Here is a 16,328-nt window from a genome sequence, read left to right as displayed (position 1 = left end):
ATTTCCATTATGCAGATAATTTACATGCAATGCATTTGTAACACAAAAATTTACATACTCTTTATCAGGTGGTTTAAATATTAAAAATAAATTTGCTGCATGGAAATCCAGCATTTTATGGAACCCGAAGGTTCATTACTGTGTTCACAAGAGCCCTCCACTGGTCCCTATGCTGAGCCACATCAATCCAATCCATCCTATCTCTCTAAGATCCATTTTAATATTGTCCACCAACCTACACCTTGGTCTTCCCAATGGTCCTTCTTGACTTGATCATTCTAATTATACTTGGAGAAGAGTACAAGTTATGAAGCTCCTCAGTGTGCAGTTTTCTCCAACCTCTTTTTGGTCCAAATATTCTCAAATACCCTCAATATATGTTCCTCCCTTAATGTCAGAGACTAAGTTTCACACCCATACAGAACCATGGGCAAAATTATAGTTCTGTATATTTTAATTTTTATGCTTTTGGACAGCAGACGAGAAGACAAAAGGTTCTGGACTGAATTGAATATTTGAATTATTATTTACAAAAATATTACTTACAAAGAGGATTGTAAATAAAGGGAAAAAATTATAAAATATCAGGTATCCTGACCCGTAATCTGTTTTTAAGTGGCTTCCGTGGCATGAGAGCAAAGAACAAAAGAGTGAAGTAACATATAAATTTTATATGCTTCTGTCTTCGCAAATGAACATAGGTTTTCGTATTTTCCATAAAATGCTCATAACCACGCACGTAACATTCACAGATTTAATTTTTTTTCATGGAGGATCTGAGGTTTTCAGTGTAGTAACTCCAATGAGGTGACGACATATAGTCGGGTAGAAGTTTACCAATCTTTCTAAAAAAGGTGCTGCCTCCATCTTCAGAGCAGAGGATGCAGGCAGAACATTTCTTCGAAACATACGTCAACTTTTACATACTTTTTATATTTCTTTCATTACAAATATCTTCAGAGGTCATTTTTATGCATAGGCCTATTTCGAAATAAAACCACCAAGAAATCGTAATTTCAAAACACGATTCTCTGGAGAAATTTATTGCATTAGAATTCCTAACAGAAAAGCAGAAAATGCAGAGCTCAAGGCAATACAGAAAATATAACGCTGATAGCACAACTGCAGACATACTAACTTCTGTTATAAATGGGGAGTGCATTAGATTTCCATTCTAAAATCAAACCAGTCTGATAACACATGTGGTAACTCAGAAGAAGACATTAAGTGGATCCAAGAGGCACAATTGTTTGTTACTTCCTGCAGGCGGGCATCATTTCAGCTGCAGCGTAAAACAACTTTCAAATACTAACTCATGAATACTGTTCTGACACAGGCAACTTCTGAAAAGTATAATAAATTCAGAATGTTTCAGATACTTACTTCTATCTCAGTTTGATACATAAATGCAGTAGATTCTCCTTTCACAAATCAAAAGTACACCACATAGCGAAATCCCTATTTAATGTTTCTCTGAGGGAGCAGACCAAGAATCTGAACCAAAAGAACATGAAATGGCTAAAATGAGGCTTGTATCGGGGGAAATAAGACAAACTGTGTAACTTTAAATATAAATTCCAACAACACATGATTAAATAGGGAGGTCCCTGTAATCAGATATAACTTCAACATCAGGTCGCTTCAACTGGAACTCCAAGACACCCCTCTGGGTCACCGAAGTCCCTGATATATCCAAATAACGTAAGCTATTAAGCCTAAGCAGGCATCTCAGGCTATTATCAGTAATCTTTCTGTAGTTCTTTACAACAAGTGTGTGGAGTTGAGGTCTGGCACTTACTGCCTGCGGTGATACAATCCTTACATACCCTGATCCGTCACTTCCATGCTGCTCCTTCAAGACAAATGCCATGGTACACACGTCTGAAATTAATGATTCAGCATTGGAGTCATGAAAAGGGCAATAAAACAAACTTCCACATAAACTATCATCTGCTCTCAAACTTCTTCCTTGCTCACTGCTATTTGTTTTGGACACATCACTCGCCTGTCTGCAATTTACTGCTTGTGTACTACCTGTTGAAGAGTCTGGAAGTTTTGACTTCTGACATAACGAATCTCCATCTTTCAGTCTTCTATTCACATCATTTATAGAACAACTGGGTGATTCAATAAATGAATGTGTGGATGTACTTGGTTCATTAGAACTATGGTCACTGGAAGAGTGCCGACGCTTCTTGCCCCTGCAGCCTGCTTCAGATGCACTCATACAAGAGGCTTGACTGATTGGTAGATGTGAACCTTCTTCAGATGTCCGTATCTGTTTATGCATTTCGGGACCTGATATAGGAAAGGCAACAGATGAAAACAAATTTTCATCACTACTTGAATCCGAATCCTCTAAAGGATGTTTCTTGAGTGACCCCGCTTTTGGCCCAATGTGTGATGGTCCAGGCAGGTTCAACACAGTGTTCGTGCCTCCATATGATGTGGAAGCCTGTGGAAAGGAGAAATCTCCATTCTCTTCTCTTTCGTCATGTGAAGCCAGGCCAGATGGATTGCTTCTGGATTCCACTGCACGCCTAGAATCTGACTGCAGTGTTCTCTCTGAACACCTTGCTGAAAGATCTGGCAGTGTGCTGAGAGGAAGTAGACGTGGAAGACCTAATGGGGAGAAACCACCATAGCTGTCTTCTATTAATGAAGGAGCATCAGTGTCATCGTCATCATTGCAGTCCAGGAAATCACTGCAGCAAAAATCATTTAGATATTTCAGTCTGACATTGAACACAAATAATTATTTCACAAAATTATCTTGGATAAAAAATGTGCACTTTCTAAATTCGTGAAACAATGCCATAACAATTTTGGAAGCAAGCAAATTCCATGATGCTCAAGCCACTTGTTATGATGGTCACAAATTTCATAGAGACACAGCATGAAATGCAAACAATCTATCCCATCCTGTTTGGAAAGCAAATTTGACGGTATTTGGCTGTCAACACAACGATAAAAATAAACCAATCCAACTGCCCACGTTGGTTTTATCTGATTTTTCCTACATATTTTGTCGACATTTGGGACCATCTTCACGCAGTCTCATCAAATATGTCTCCTGTTATTGAACTGTCCTAATATGGATCGAAACATGTAGCAACTATAAACTAAAACCAATGTGAGCAGTAAAGAATTACTGTATCCCTGTAACATGCCTTGAAGACCCATAGGGTTGAGAGACATTGAGGCTCCAACATTTTCTAGACAATCGGCTAACAGATGGCGGTGAGGCTGTCAGCCTTACATGCCAGCCACCGTTTACCCCCAGGAAAATTCCCGGTACTCATTTCTGTTAGAGGCTGAGTTGATCCCAGGGCCATAGTGTGGCTGGAAGGATTAGGTCAATTGAAAAATTCAATGACCTCATCACAAATCGAACCCACCTTCTGCCTTGTAGCACAGTGCCTCAACCAACTACACTTCTGTGTGCCTCAACGTGAGCAATTCGATTGGTTTACTTTTATTGTTGTGTTGACAGCCAAATACCACCAATCAGAATACACAACAGGATGCATATAGTGAAGATAATTCATGGATACCGAATAACTAAAACAGTTTAAGAAGACAGGCAATGACTATCACGGACTTTCAATGTAACCCTTACAATATTTTCTGACTTACAGAAAATCTGCTAGCTTTCTGAACAAGGAATCAACAAGAAGAATAGACGCACATCTTTCCCCATCGTTTCTAGTATTAGGCCTACTGACACCCATTATGGAAATAACAACAGAATCCTTCCGACTTGAAAAGGACTTGCTCTGTATTGTGACAGGTGACGAAAGCTGGTTTCACCATTTATTCTGGCCGAGTTCCTGGAACCTGGGCAAACCATCAATGCTGCTCATTATGTCCAGATGCTGCACAAGCCCTGCTGTGCATTGCGCGATAATCATCCAGGATGAAACATCATCATCCTGCATGACAACACTTGCCCCCATGCCGCTCCTATAACCCTGATCTGGCACCCTCTGACTACCATCTTTTCAGACTTGTGAAGGATCAGCTGCGTGGACAACGGTTTGAGACAAGGGAGGCAATTTAGAAAGCAGTGCGTCAGTGTCTTCAGATGGCTGGAATGGAATTTTATAGAGGGGGAATTTTCAAGCTCCCAGAACGCTGGGAGAAATGTGTACAAAGAAGTGGCGATTATGTGGAAAAATAAAGAAAGGTCTGTAGATTGAGGTGGTGTATTTGGTTTGTCAATAATAAAGCAGTGTTACGTTACAAAAAATTGTTGCTCATGACTTTCAGTATGACCCTTGTAGATAAAGTTTTACATCCATATACACCGCCCACAAAGTTAAAAACATAAAATTATGTATTTTTTTCTTATCCACAGAGAAGAGGACTTGGTAAAACAGACAGTTACTAACTCTATGATCAGCAACTTACTATCCCTCCACACAGTTTGGATCACCATGTAAGTCATCACTAACTTCATTATCAACAGATGGACACTGCAGATACAGATGAGTCAGCCTGAGTGAAAGACTGAAACAGGCCACATCACTGTCACCCATTCTTGTATTTCGCAGGTCCAAAATCTAAAGAGAAAACAAAAGTGTATTAACATTCAAAACAGCTCTTGGACTCAGAATCCTTTTAATCTCACCTCTAATATTCACTGACAGAAGAAAGGTTGGAATAAGTCATACCTTCAAGGAATGGAAACCACATCTTGCAGCAAGGCTTGTATATGCCACACAATCCCCCAGCTGTAGACAACCATCCATCCGCAACTCTTCCAACCAGTGACACTTACTAATGGCCATAAAATCATGAGGTGAGACCCACTTACAGTTACTCAGTATCAAGACCTGCAATAACAGCCACTTTCAGTCTCGGCTGTAAACTTTTTGGAGTGTCTGGATTAGGTAAAAGATATAAAAGGTAGACCTATCCCTATAACGGGCCATGAAGGCCAACAGGGTTGGGAGACGTTGAGGTTCCCATATTTTCTAGACAATCAGCTCACAGATGATGGTGAGATTAACAGCCTTGCATGCTGGCTGCCCCTTACCACCCAGGAAGATTCTTAGTATTCATACGCATCAAAATTTATGTAGTGTCAAATTCATTAAGCAAATTCCTTGTATTTGGAACAGTTTTCTTGTAATGCTCAACATCTGCAACAGATTTACAGCTGAATAAAATCTATTACAACTTCAAACCAGTTCACAGTTATTGACCAGAGCCACTTTCCTTCAAAATTTTGGTGACCAAGAAATGTCTTGTCATTGTACAAATTCAATAAATATTTCATGAAATGTTTTCTATTTACAAGAATTCTGGAAGTTCAAAATAGGATCATGGCACTTGTAAATACAGCAATGGACCTTCCCCTTCCATAAGTCTAGGTGTTCCTTGATTAACTGAACAACTATTAATTTCTCTAAGACATTGCTTTAGCTAGACAAATGTCATACTTTCTATGCAACCTGAAACTGTATTGCTACATATGATTTCAAGTTCTCACAGCAACAGTATACAATGATGTCCTCTTTGGATGATCAGCTGTGTGAATGTGGAGTTGGTATCCAATGCTTCAGAGACTGTCTCTACCTCCATCATCAGGGTTTGACATGATGAGTGTTGTGTCTGCACGCTACACTTATAGGCAAAGCTACTGTTTGCCTCAGCCTGATCTGCATGTGAAACAGTGACTGGAGTCAGCTGGTCAGTCATCGAAATCTGTGATGACTGACACTGGTATCCCATCTATGCCTAGATCTTCCCTTTGGGTTTCTGGTTAATAAGATTTGTGAAGAGTATAGATTATGAAATACTGGTTATGCTAACTTTCTCCGACCTCCTAATGCTTTCTCTTAGTACAAATATACTTCTCAGGACCCTATCACAAATTCCTTCGGCTATGGATTACTGAGTCTCTGAACACTGTCCATTGTCTAGTATTTCAAATACAACACATTTCAGAAAATAGACCGTTTCTGCCCTCAGGTGAGAACATATCCAGTTGAGTCTGTCACTGTCACAACTGATTCACTGATCTAGTGTCATTCAGAATACCGACAATGAGCAGTCAAGACACCCTTGAATGTGAAGCACATCTGGTTGAATCCAATTAGAACTGACTTCCAGAGTGGAACTGCAGTAGAGGGTGCAATACAACATCAATTCTTTACACCATTCCTTATTATCTGCAACAGTAAGAATTCTACGTTCTGCCTTAGGTTAAGGGACCTAGTTTCATTCCTATACAAAATAATATGTAAAACTATAGTTTTGTGTACAGGAATTTTTATATTTTTAGACTCAGGACAAGAAGACATATGATACTGAACTAAATGGTAGGAAGCTTTCTCTGAAGTTAATCTGCTTTTAGTTTCTTTATAACTGCAGTTTTAATCTGTTACTGTCATTCCAAAATATTTAAACTTTGTTACATTATTAGAAGAATTATCTGGTAATAATTATCATTGTTAGTATTAAAATAGGAGTCTGGATAGCTCAGTAGGGGTAGTGACTGGCTATGGGCTTCACTGCCCAGGTTCGATTCCTAGCATAGTAAGATTTTTCTTTTCTCCACAGCGTCCAGACTGACACTGGGGCTCACCCAGTCTACTATCCAATAGGTACTGAGGGCTCTTTCCCCAGGAGTAAACTGGAAGGGGCATAAAGCTGACCACTCACCTGCATCTAGTGCCAAGGTCAAGAATGGTAGAGCTATACCTACACTCCCCCATGTCTTCAAGGCATAGTGCTTAAGTAATTAAGCACAGGGACAACTTTACCTTTTGTTATTATTATAACAATTTTACATTGTATATAAAAGGTAAAGTGAAAACGAAAACAGTCCGTGAAGGCCTACAGGGCTGTGAAATATCGAGGCTCACACATTTTCTCTAGACAATTGGCTCAGAGATGGTGGTAAGGTTATCAGCCTTATACACCTGCTGCCCTTAACCTGGGTGGAAGATTCCTGGTACTCATTTCTGTTAGAATCGAACACGTGACCTTCTGGTCTGTAGCATAGTTCCTCAATCAACACAGTACTGCATGCCCCTTTTACATAGTATATGTTGTTGGTCTACATTTCAGTCTACATGCCTGTGAACATACCCAATCTTCTTAAGGATCTTTCTTACGAGGAAGCCAGGATGCCCCTGGACACATTTAGATAATGCTGTACATGGCGTGATACTCTGAAATGCATTCCTACACTTTCGTTTATCCTATAAAAGGATTAATTCAAGTAACATCTAATTATTCACTTATTGTATACTAATTACCTTTATATAAGGTACATGCGCATACATATCATGGAAATATGAATTCTGAGGATCCAAATCTGTTATCACGCAATCTCTCATAGACAGACGACAAATGGTCGAAGGGAGCAGTTCTATACTCAACTGTAAGAGAAAATAATAGTTCCTTCAGTTTATATACATAATATCTTACCAGTAGTACATTTACAAAATTTTAAAGTTGTCACGGAGATATTTTTTGGAGATGCCCATCACTGCTTGGACCAAAATACAAGGTGTGGCAATAAAGAAACCGGAATACTTTTATGACTCATTTCCGGCCACGTCCATGACAAAGAGGATGATAGGGCATTGACCCGTGGACTTCCCTCTACTGTCACACAAAGTTTCATTCACGCGCATCGATTAGTCTGGCCGCAACCATTGTTAGAAGCGGATCGTGTGTCTAAGCTCCATCAGAATAATGCTGCGGGCTAATGTAGAACAACGTGTTAACATCAAATTCCTCACAAAACTTGGAAAATCTGCCAGTGAAACTTACAATTTATTGACAGAAGTATATGGTGATCAGTGTCTATCTCACACGCAAGTTTTCGAGTGGTTTAAGAAGTTTATGGAGGGTAGGAAAAACGTCGGGAACGATCCAAAATCGGGCCGTCCTCCCACTGCGAAAACTCCAGAGAATGTGGAGAAGGTCGCTAGAATTGTTCGAAGAGATCGTCGACTGATCATTCGAGCAATTTCTGAACTTACTAACATCAATAAGAAAAGTGTTAGACAGATTTTGCATGACGATCTGGGCATGAAAAAGGTGTGTGCTAAAGTGGTGCCAAAAATCCTTACCCCCCAGCAAAAGGAACATCAAGTGAATTGCTGTGTTGACACTCTTGATCCTGATTTCTTCCAAAACGTAATTACGTGTGACGAAACTTGGATTCTTCAATATGATCCAGAGACTAAGCGACAATCCATGCATTGGAAGAGCCCCAAATCCCCTAGGAAGAAGAAAGCGCGCATGACCAAATCCAAATTCAAAGCAATGATGATTGTTTTTTTTCGATATCCGGAGGGTAATGTNTTTTCTCTTCCCAAAAATCAAGTCTGCGCTGAAAGGGACCAGGTTCGAGTCCGTGGATGCAGTGAAAGCAAAAGCGACGCAACTCTTGAAGAGCATAACACAAGATGACCTGCAGCACTGCTTCCAACAGTGGAAAATTCGCATGGAGTGGTGTAGGGATCGGGGAGGGGACTACATTGAAGGGGATAACATTTCGATTGTCTGATTTTTTCAATAAAGGGTTAGAGCATGAATCCAGTTTCTTTATTGCTGCACCTTGTATACATAGTATAGCATGTTTCAGATGATAAATGAGTATCTGTTATTAAATAAAATAACAGTGCCTACCTTGATAAAGGTAATTCTGAAGCATGTTAGAGGAGGATTTCATATACAGAGTAACAGGCTAGTAGTATCAAGCAACAAATATTCTCCAGTTCATACTGAGATATCTTCAAAGAATATAACAACGATAACATGACATGACAACACTTCATGTTATCAATTCCAAAGTACACGGCTGTATATATATGTGGCAAAGTGGAACAAACAATACAAGCCATGTGGACACCACAATACAAACTGCATTGCAGTAAATTAAAAAGAAGTGTAAACTGGGAATTACAGCAGCCATATTCCACAGTCCATGATATTATTTACAAGTGCCTGTGATTAAATGCATACAAGACACAGCTCTGTCAGCACATGAAGCCCTTCATCATTCTTCCATGAGCCCGAACAGCTACATTAATGATAATAATTCATACGTGGGGGTTTGAGAAGTCTCATGCTATGCTAGAATATGTAAAGCAAGGCACTGAAAGACAATGTTTGATGCAGGCTGATGAAAGATCATGCCATCAGTCCCTTCTCCCGTGAGATGAACATGATACATCACGTCCAAAAAATATGTAAAGAAGTTTGTGAATTAATGTTAGTTCACAGCATTCATAAATTCAGAGATTATTTGCTGCTGAACATGGCAGACTAGGCAGGATGAGGACCAATCAGTGATGGGGATGTAATAAAATGTAGTCTGGTAAGTTTTTACTGTTCACATACTGTTGTGTGTGATCAAAGCCCTGTCGTGTTTTATTAACAATCTACAAAACAGTCATATATACCAATTATAACCAACTAATTGTTTTTATTCCCTAAAATCACAATATGTTTTGATCACATAGAGATCATCATCAGGTAAAAATTATCAAATAAAAATATATTAATGAACAGAGTATTGCAATTTCATTTTGTTGGAAGTCAGATGGTCATAATTGGCAAACCATCTACAAATGTTGTGTAGACTGTTATTAAAACACAACAGGCTTGGCCAATGGATGTTTTGGATGAGCATACTGTCTCTATCTTCTGGGTGGCAGAGTATCCTGAAGATGGAGGAGTCATATTCTGCTGAAATGTTGGCAGATATCTACCAAACTACAAGATGTCACATGACAGAAGATGGTAATCTTCATGACAGGCTGATATTGTACCATGAACTGGAAATCACTGAGGAGGAAGTTGTTATGGGTTATTTCATTTTACTAGCCAGCATTTGCTTGAGTAAACTGAAGAATACCATAAAGAAATTCGACCAATATGAACTAAATACAATTCATTACCACGTAAGCTCCCTTGTTCAATGCATCAATTATGCACAGAAAAATGACGAAAAAGTACCAAACCACAGATCTTCAGACTAAAATGCATGAGAGTTAACAGTCACAGTATGTTGTATTCAGTTAACACTTCAAGAATCAATTTCTTTCCCCTGTTTACAGACTGTACCTACCTTGCATGCTGGTCCATAATATTCATCTAGAATCAGTGTTTCCAACTCTGGGCACTTTTTAACTATCTCTTCCAGCAGTTTTGGTGTAAGGACACCATCCCTCCTCTTAAGGTTTGGAGCTTCAGATGCAAAACCTCTCACTGCCAGAAATTTTGTGGATTCCTTAAAATAATTCACATACTTCAATAGCTGAGTGCTTGTGAGTTTGTGGGGCCTGAAGTCAATAGTCCTCCATAAGCTTTTATCAGATGCAAGGTGCCCTAACCGCTCTGTTATCCTGCAACCACACACAGCAGTCAATTGGAAGGTCCAGTGATCATCTGGTTCTAATGCTATCATAAGAAAAACAAATAACCCTGAGTTCCACATAATTGCTTAAAATAAAATAATTTTTAACAAGTTGGTATATCAAATTTAATATAGTCTGCTGCCTCAATTCTCACAAAAGAGACAAGAGCGTGTGCATGCGTGTTTGGGAGGGGGTTTACAATGTATAAAGTATACTGATAAATATGAGGGTTGGAACATTAATAGTGGCAACTATTTATTTACAACTGATACAAAATAGATGCATGTTTCGAAGTTTTACTGTCCTCCAATGTAGTCACCAGCATTGAGTACAACCCACTGCCAGCAATGTGGAAGTCATAGGATACCTTTAGCAGTGCCTGTTGTGTTGATAGCTCGAATGGAGTGGTCTACTGCCTGAAGAATCTCTGGAACAGTTCTGAAGCGAATGCCACAAAGTGGTTCCTTCATCTTAGGAATCAAGTCAAATTCACAAAGGCTTAATTAAGTCCAGGGAGTATGGTGGATGGTACAGCACTTCCCAGGCCCATCGATCAAACAAATCAGCGTCGTAACATAGCCATTTCTGCATTTCCGTCAAATCATGCGGAACCAATCATGATGCAATTTTTCTCATGCCCAAGCATTCCTTCAGAATGTGAAGCACAGTCGTATGCACTAAGCCTGTCCTTCGGGCCAGTTCATGAATCGTATGGCGTCGATCACTCTCCAGTAACGCGGAAAGAGCATACACTTCTTCACTGACACTAGGACGATGTGGCCGAAGCATGTCTGTCTGCCATAGTTTGGCGTCCCTCATTGAAGGCTTTTACCCACCTTGCCACTGTTCTGTAAGGCAGTGCAGATTCCCCACAAGCCTTTTGAAGACCTTGAAGACTATGTCGTGCTGTACAGCCTCTGGCACATTCAATCTTTATCCAAGTCTGTTGTTCCTGTTTCGAAAACATCATGACAACACTACATTAGACCGCCAGCTAACACGAGGCTAAGTTTTTCTCATCACTGTGCATGTGCGTGATGTGGGAAGGGACAGTCCATTTGCTCTGAGGTAAGGTAGGTATGTAACTAACGTGTGGTATAAGCGACATTATTTGGTTCTGTTGCATGGTGTCTCTACAGCAGTGTTGCCACTATTAAAGTTCCAACCCTCATATTTATACAGTTTAATTTGATTATTTATTCAATAAATACTTTCTTCCCTATCTCCACATATATAATGCTACATACACTAATATTTACCTAATGTGTGCTGCAAATATTGCTAGAGTGCTTGTGGAATCCATGTGACCTACCACTGCACTATCACAGCTGTTACTATATAAGTGATATATAATGTAACAGTTATGGATGTTAAATCAATCAATCAATCAATCAATGATTTTCATGAAATCGCTTAGCTCTATGCCTTATAGATTACTAAAAATGTAGCAACGTGGGCCATTAAATGAATGAAGCAGATGAAACTTATAATATCCAATACTTCTATATTATAAGCACTGTATGAGGTTTTATCAACATCTATTGAATGACTCTACAGATGTACATGTACAATTACTCAGCTCTGAAGAAAAGTAAGTCTTAAAAAGAACTGCAATGCTACACCACACAGAAAACACATCATGTGATATCTTGTCAGTCCATTGGTGTGCTGACTGTTGCCTAGCAACAAGCTATAAACATTCATCTTACTGCTGTAAGGCACTCAAATGAAGGTTGTTTACAGGCCGTTGCCTAGAAATGCTCTGGCCATCTGCGTTACAATAAAATATATTTCATAAATATATTGTACACTCCTGAAACTCCTTCAGTTGTGTAAAGTATCTGACACTGAACATACATTATGTAGAAAGCAGTCTTCTGGGATTTGGCACCGTGTATATGTGGTGTTAACCGACGTTTCGGAGGAACGTATCGCCTCCATCTTCAGGGTAGAAGAAAAATATAAGAAATCCGCAAGCGAAAAGACCGTGAGAGCCGGTAAAAGCAGACCACATATACACGGTGCCAAATCCCAGAAGACTGATTTCTTCATAGTCACCGCCGTGAAAGCCTCAAATCTTACATACATTATGTAGTCTGAAACTTGCATTTTCAACCTCAAGCATGTCATACTACGAGTATCAACAGCTTACTGTAGTCCTTAAAACAATTCCCTCTCTAGAAAAAACAAAATAACTTGACAAAATTTTGTGTAGGCACTGCACTCAATACAAATAGGTAAGGGGGCATGGGCTCTGTTACACGTATAAAGGGCACAATGAAATACTGGTTGTTTTGAACATTTCTTCTTTCTCAATATAGATCTAAAAACTCAAACTTTTATTCATGCTGCAGAAGAAGCACTACTCAAAACAGCACATACTTGCTCAAGTTATGAAGTTCAACTGGCCCCAGATACTTCATAATGCACAGCAGAACATCATCTGGGAGCAATGGGAGATTAGCCATAGCCTCCAACGTAAATCTTGGAGCATTATCTTCATAAGTACCATCAACTGTACACTCAGCTCTGAAATGCTCTCGCTTGGGATCTTTGTATTCCATCCTTAAATCTGTTATGTGCAAACAAATATAACTTAAAAGTTCACTCAAAATGGGCTATATCACATAAGAAACATCTGATTATATACTTCATTCCGTATATCACACTTGTCCTACATGTTATGTACTTCCAAGACTATGAGTAGTAGTCCTTTTGAGGAGATAATGTTCCCTCAGATGGTCAAGAAATTTCCTGCCTTTTATGCACCTGAAAGTTCATTATTATGTTCATAAGAATATACCACTGAAACCTGTGCTTCTTCATGAAGCCTCTCATACACATCCTAAAGGAATGGAAGATTTTCTCCATGGATAAAATAACAACTTCCTTGATTTGACACTCTTCAGAACCACAATAATAGCTATTTTCATACTCTTCCTGCCTGCAGGAGTCCTGCGGTAGTCCCTCTTTATCTGTTCCTACTGACCAGTCCAAGTGTCTACCTTCTTTCCCTGCTAGTAGTTATGTTCTTTTGTTGCTCCATGACACCTTGCCAATATGTCATGGAAGCTGTAATGTTTCTGTTAAACTACATAAACATAAATGGAAATAGAATATAACTGAGTGTAGGGTGGGTGAGGGGTACATGTGCGTTACACTGCCTGCCTCTCATTCAATTGCAACATCAAAACACTCCTGTTTCTATACAGTTCCAGAGACCATTCAGCTGATGCCGAATGCTGAGGTTGCTTAAAAAGGCAAGGGAATTCTCCTTAATGATGACACACCTATATAACATAGCTATGAGTCCAGCTGAGATCATCTGAAGCATAGTGTAGATATTTTCTCAGTTAATTCAGTGCAGTACAGAAGCAGATGTGAAGCACTGGCTATTGTGAGTCATAAGTCTGTTAGTACTCAGTCAGTGCAGACCATTTGCGAGTCAGTCAGTAAGTGAGAGTGGTAAATCAGTTTTCAGTTCCATTCAGTGACAAGAGAGAAGCTCAAAGACAAAGAGCAGTGTGATATCAGTGACATGAAGAAATATGAAGTGAACAAAGTATTAACCTCAACAGAATAAGTGGCTGTGCATGGTGGAACAATAACTGCTTCACATCAGAATCAGTTTGCCAAATTATCACCCTACTCACACTTCAATCCTGTACAAAGCAGTGACTTCTACAGAGTATTATTATTATTATCATCCATCTACAAAGCCACATGGTTTCACGGCCCAGAAGACCAATAAAAACACTCACTATTATGAATACCCCAAATCATATACATAAAAAGATGTTCACTTACTGGGGCAAGAAAGAAAGCCACACCACAATGGATTCTGTGGCCATGTAGTTTTCTGCCTCTTATTTCCACTGATTGGGTTTCTTGCCTCAAAATCCTCTTTCCAAAATTTCTTCTATGTTCCTTTAACTCTCTGTCCTGCATGTTCATTAATGGAGTGACAAAATACAAATGGGGAATACATGTCAGGAAGGACCTGAAAACAAAATAATCATAATTATGAACTTTCAGACTCAGCTTGTGTTATGAATATACATAACTTCACCCTGTTACCCACAAAAAAAAAAACATTCAACTAAATATGCAACTGATAGCAAAGACACCATAGAAATGAGTGGAACTAGTGAAAACAGCACTGACAAAATCATACCATCTAAATATTCATTTTCTTCTAAATGTAAAAGAATATTCATTTAAATTTTCACCTGAAGGTACACATAATGGATAAATAAAATTCGGTTTGAAGAAAGTCGTCTTCTGGGATCTGGCGCCGTGTATTCTTGGTTTTAACCGACGTTTTGGAGGAACATATTGCCTACATCTTCAGGGTAGTTGAGTTGTATGCGAATACAGATAGCTGTAGCTGCAATCTGTATATACAGATATATCTGTATTCGCATGCAACTCAACTACCCTGAAGATGGAGGCGATATGTTCCTCTGAAACGTCGGTTAAAACCAAGAATACACAGCGCCAGATCCCAGAAGACGACTTTCTTCATAGTCATCGCCGTGAAAACCTCAAAATTTGGTTTGTTGGGGGTGGAGTCCTACTGGGTCCACTCGGCATAACGGCCACTGATTGGCCTATTGTAGCCCGCCACGGGTGATTATGATGCTGGAGAACTTGGTAGAATGAAGACTGGCAGGGGAAACCGAAGTATTCGGAGAAAACCTGCTGCAGCACCACTTTGTCCATCACAAATCCCACTTGACCAGACCCAGGATCGAATCTGCCACAGTGGGAAGCCAGCGACTGGGGCTTGGAGGTAAAGTGGGTGGGGCATGAAGCTGATCACTCACCTCCAAGTAGTGCCAAGGTCAAGAAAATATGGATCTACACATCCACTCCCCCATATGCCTTCATAGCATAGTGCTTAAATTAGTTAAGTAGAGCCTGTCTGGACGATGAGTAACTAATATTAATTAATCTTCTAATGCATGAAATTCATCTACACGACTGAAAATTCAGTTCTAATCTTAGAGACAACACACTACATCTCCATTATAAAGAGCAACCAACTAATGACATTCAGGTAAACATTTTCAGTTTATCCTGAGGATCATAGTAAACTGAAAAATATACTGAGCAGGCAAAATGTAAAATTGATAGACACCAAGTTAGACAGCATTACATTTCCTAACATGGTACTCCCCACCTGAAGTCTTACATAACACATGATGAAAATGTACACTTTTCAACCTACCGTTAATCACGGCATTGCAAAGAGCAAAAATTATACATCATATCTCACCTCATCCCAAATGCAAACACAGAGGTATACAGCATACCCCAGAAATAAGTACAGAAAATGGGAGGGCAAGTACTACAGCCCAAACAATGAGAACTGTTTACACAAACATGGTCCTGATATGCTTCAGTAATGAACCAGTGCCCTTCAAAGGTGTTCTGGCAAACAGCAGAATTAGAAATGAGGTTATAAAAGTAACCTATGCTGGGAACACTTGAATGAAACTGGAGTTCAGGGTGGATGACGTAAACGGCTACTTTTCTTGCATCACTACCACCTTCCCCATTTGACAACAAAAAACAGTTATCATGGTGATCCCTGCAACAGTATGACAGAATAACTTCAGTTGTAAAATTAGATTCAATGCCACAGGACAGCGCACCTTGGGTTAAACATTTGTCAGACAAACATTATCACTAACAAAAATATCCATTCAAGAAATAATGTGACGGTTGAACACAAATGTAGTTTTACATTGTAGTGACAGGAGGCAACAACTGTTATCTTGTAGCACAGTGCCTCGACCAACTACGCTACCACGTGCCCCCTTTATGGTTACAGTAGATCAGTGCTGTCCAACGTTCTTATGTACTCAGGCACAATTCACTGATGCCTATGGAGGTGCAGGCGCCACCATACACTACTACTACTACTACTACTACTACTAC

At 39.5% G+C, this 16,328-nt stretch overlaps 1 protein-coding gene across 1 annotated transcript in view; it reads right to left on the bottom strand.

Annotated features, from left to right (window-relative positions):
- Positions 1–914: 914 nt before the first annotated feature.
- Positions 915–16,328, bottom strand: part of LOC111867431 — a 19,672-nt gene continuing 4,258 nt past the window's right edge. The window contains exons 2-8 of the mRNA XM_023857293.2: positions 14,193–14,385; positions 12,768–12,957; positions 10,097–10,373; positions 7,269–7,391; positions 4,674–4,835; positions 4,411–4,562; positions 915–2,705 (exon numbers count right to left, since the gene is read on the bottom strand). Coding sequence (XP_023713061.1) covers positions 1,592–2,705; positions 4,411–4,562; positions 4,674–4,835; positions 7,269–7,391; positions 10,097–10,373; positions 12,768–12,949 — 2,010 coding nt within the window. The 5' untranslated portion in view covers positions 12,950–12,957; positions 14,193–14,385 and the 3' untranslated portion in view covers positions 915–1,591. The remainder of the gene's footprint in view (positions 2,706–4,410; positions 4,563–4,673; positions 4,836–7,268; positions 7,392–10,096; positions 10,374–12,767; positions 12,958–14,192; positions 14,386–16,328) is intronic.

Source organism: Cryptotermes secundus, unplaced genomic scaffold (assembly GCF_002891405.2).
Source record: "Cryptotermes secundus unplaced genomic scaffold, Csec_1.0 scaffold477, whole genome shotgun sequence".
NCBI lineage: Eukaryota > Metazoa > Arthropoda > Insecta > Blattodea > Kalotermitidae > Cryptotermes > Cryptotermes secundus.
This window is presented reverse-complemented; position numbering and strand designations above follow the sequence as displayed.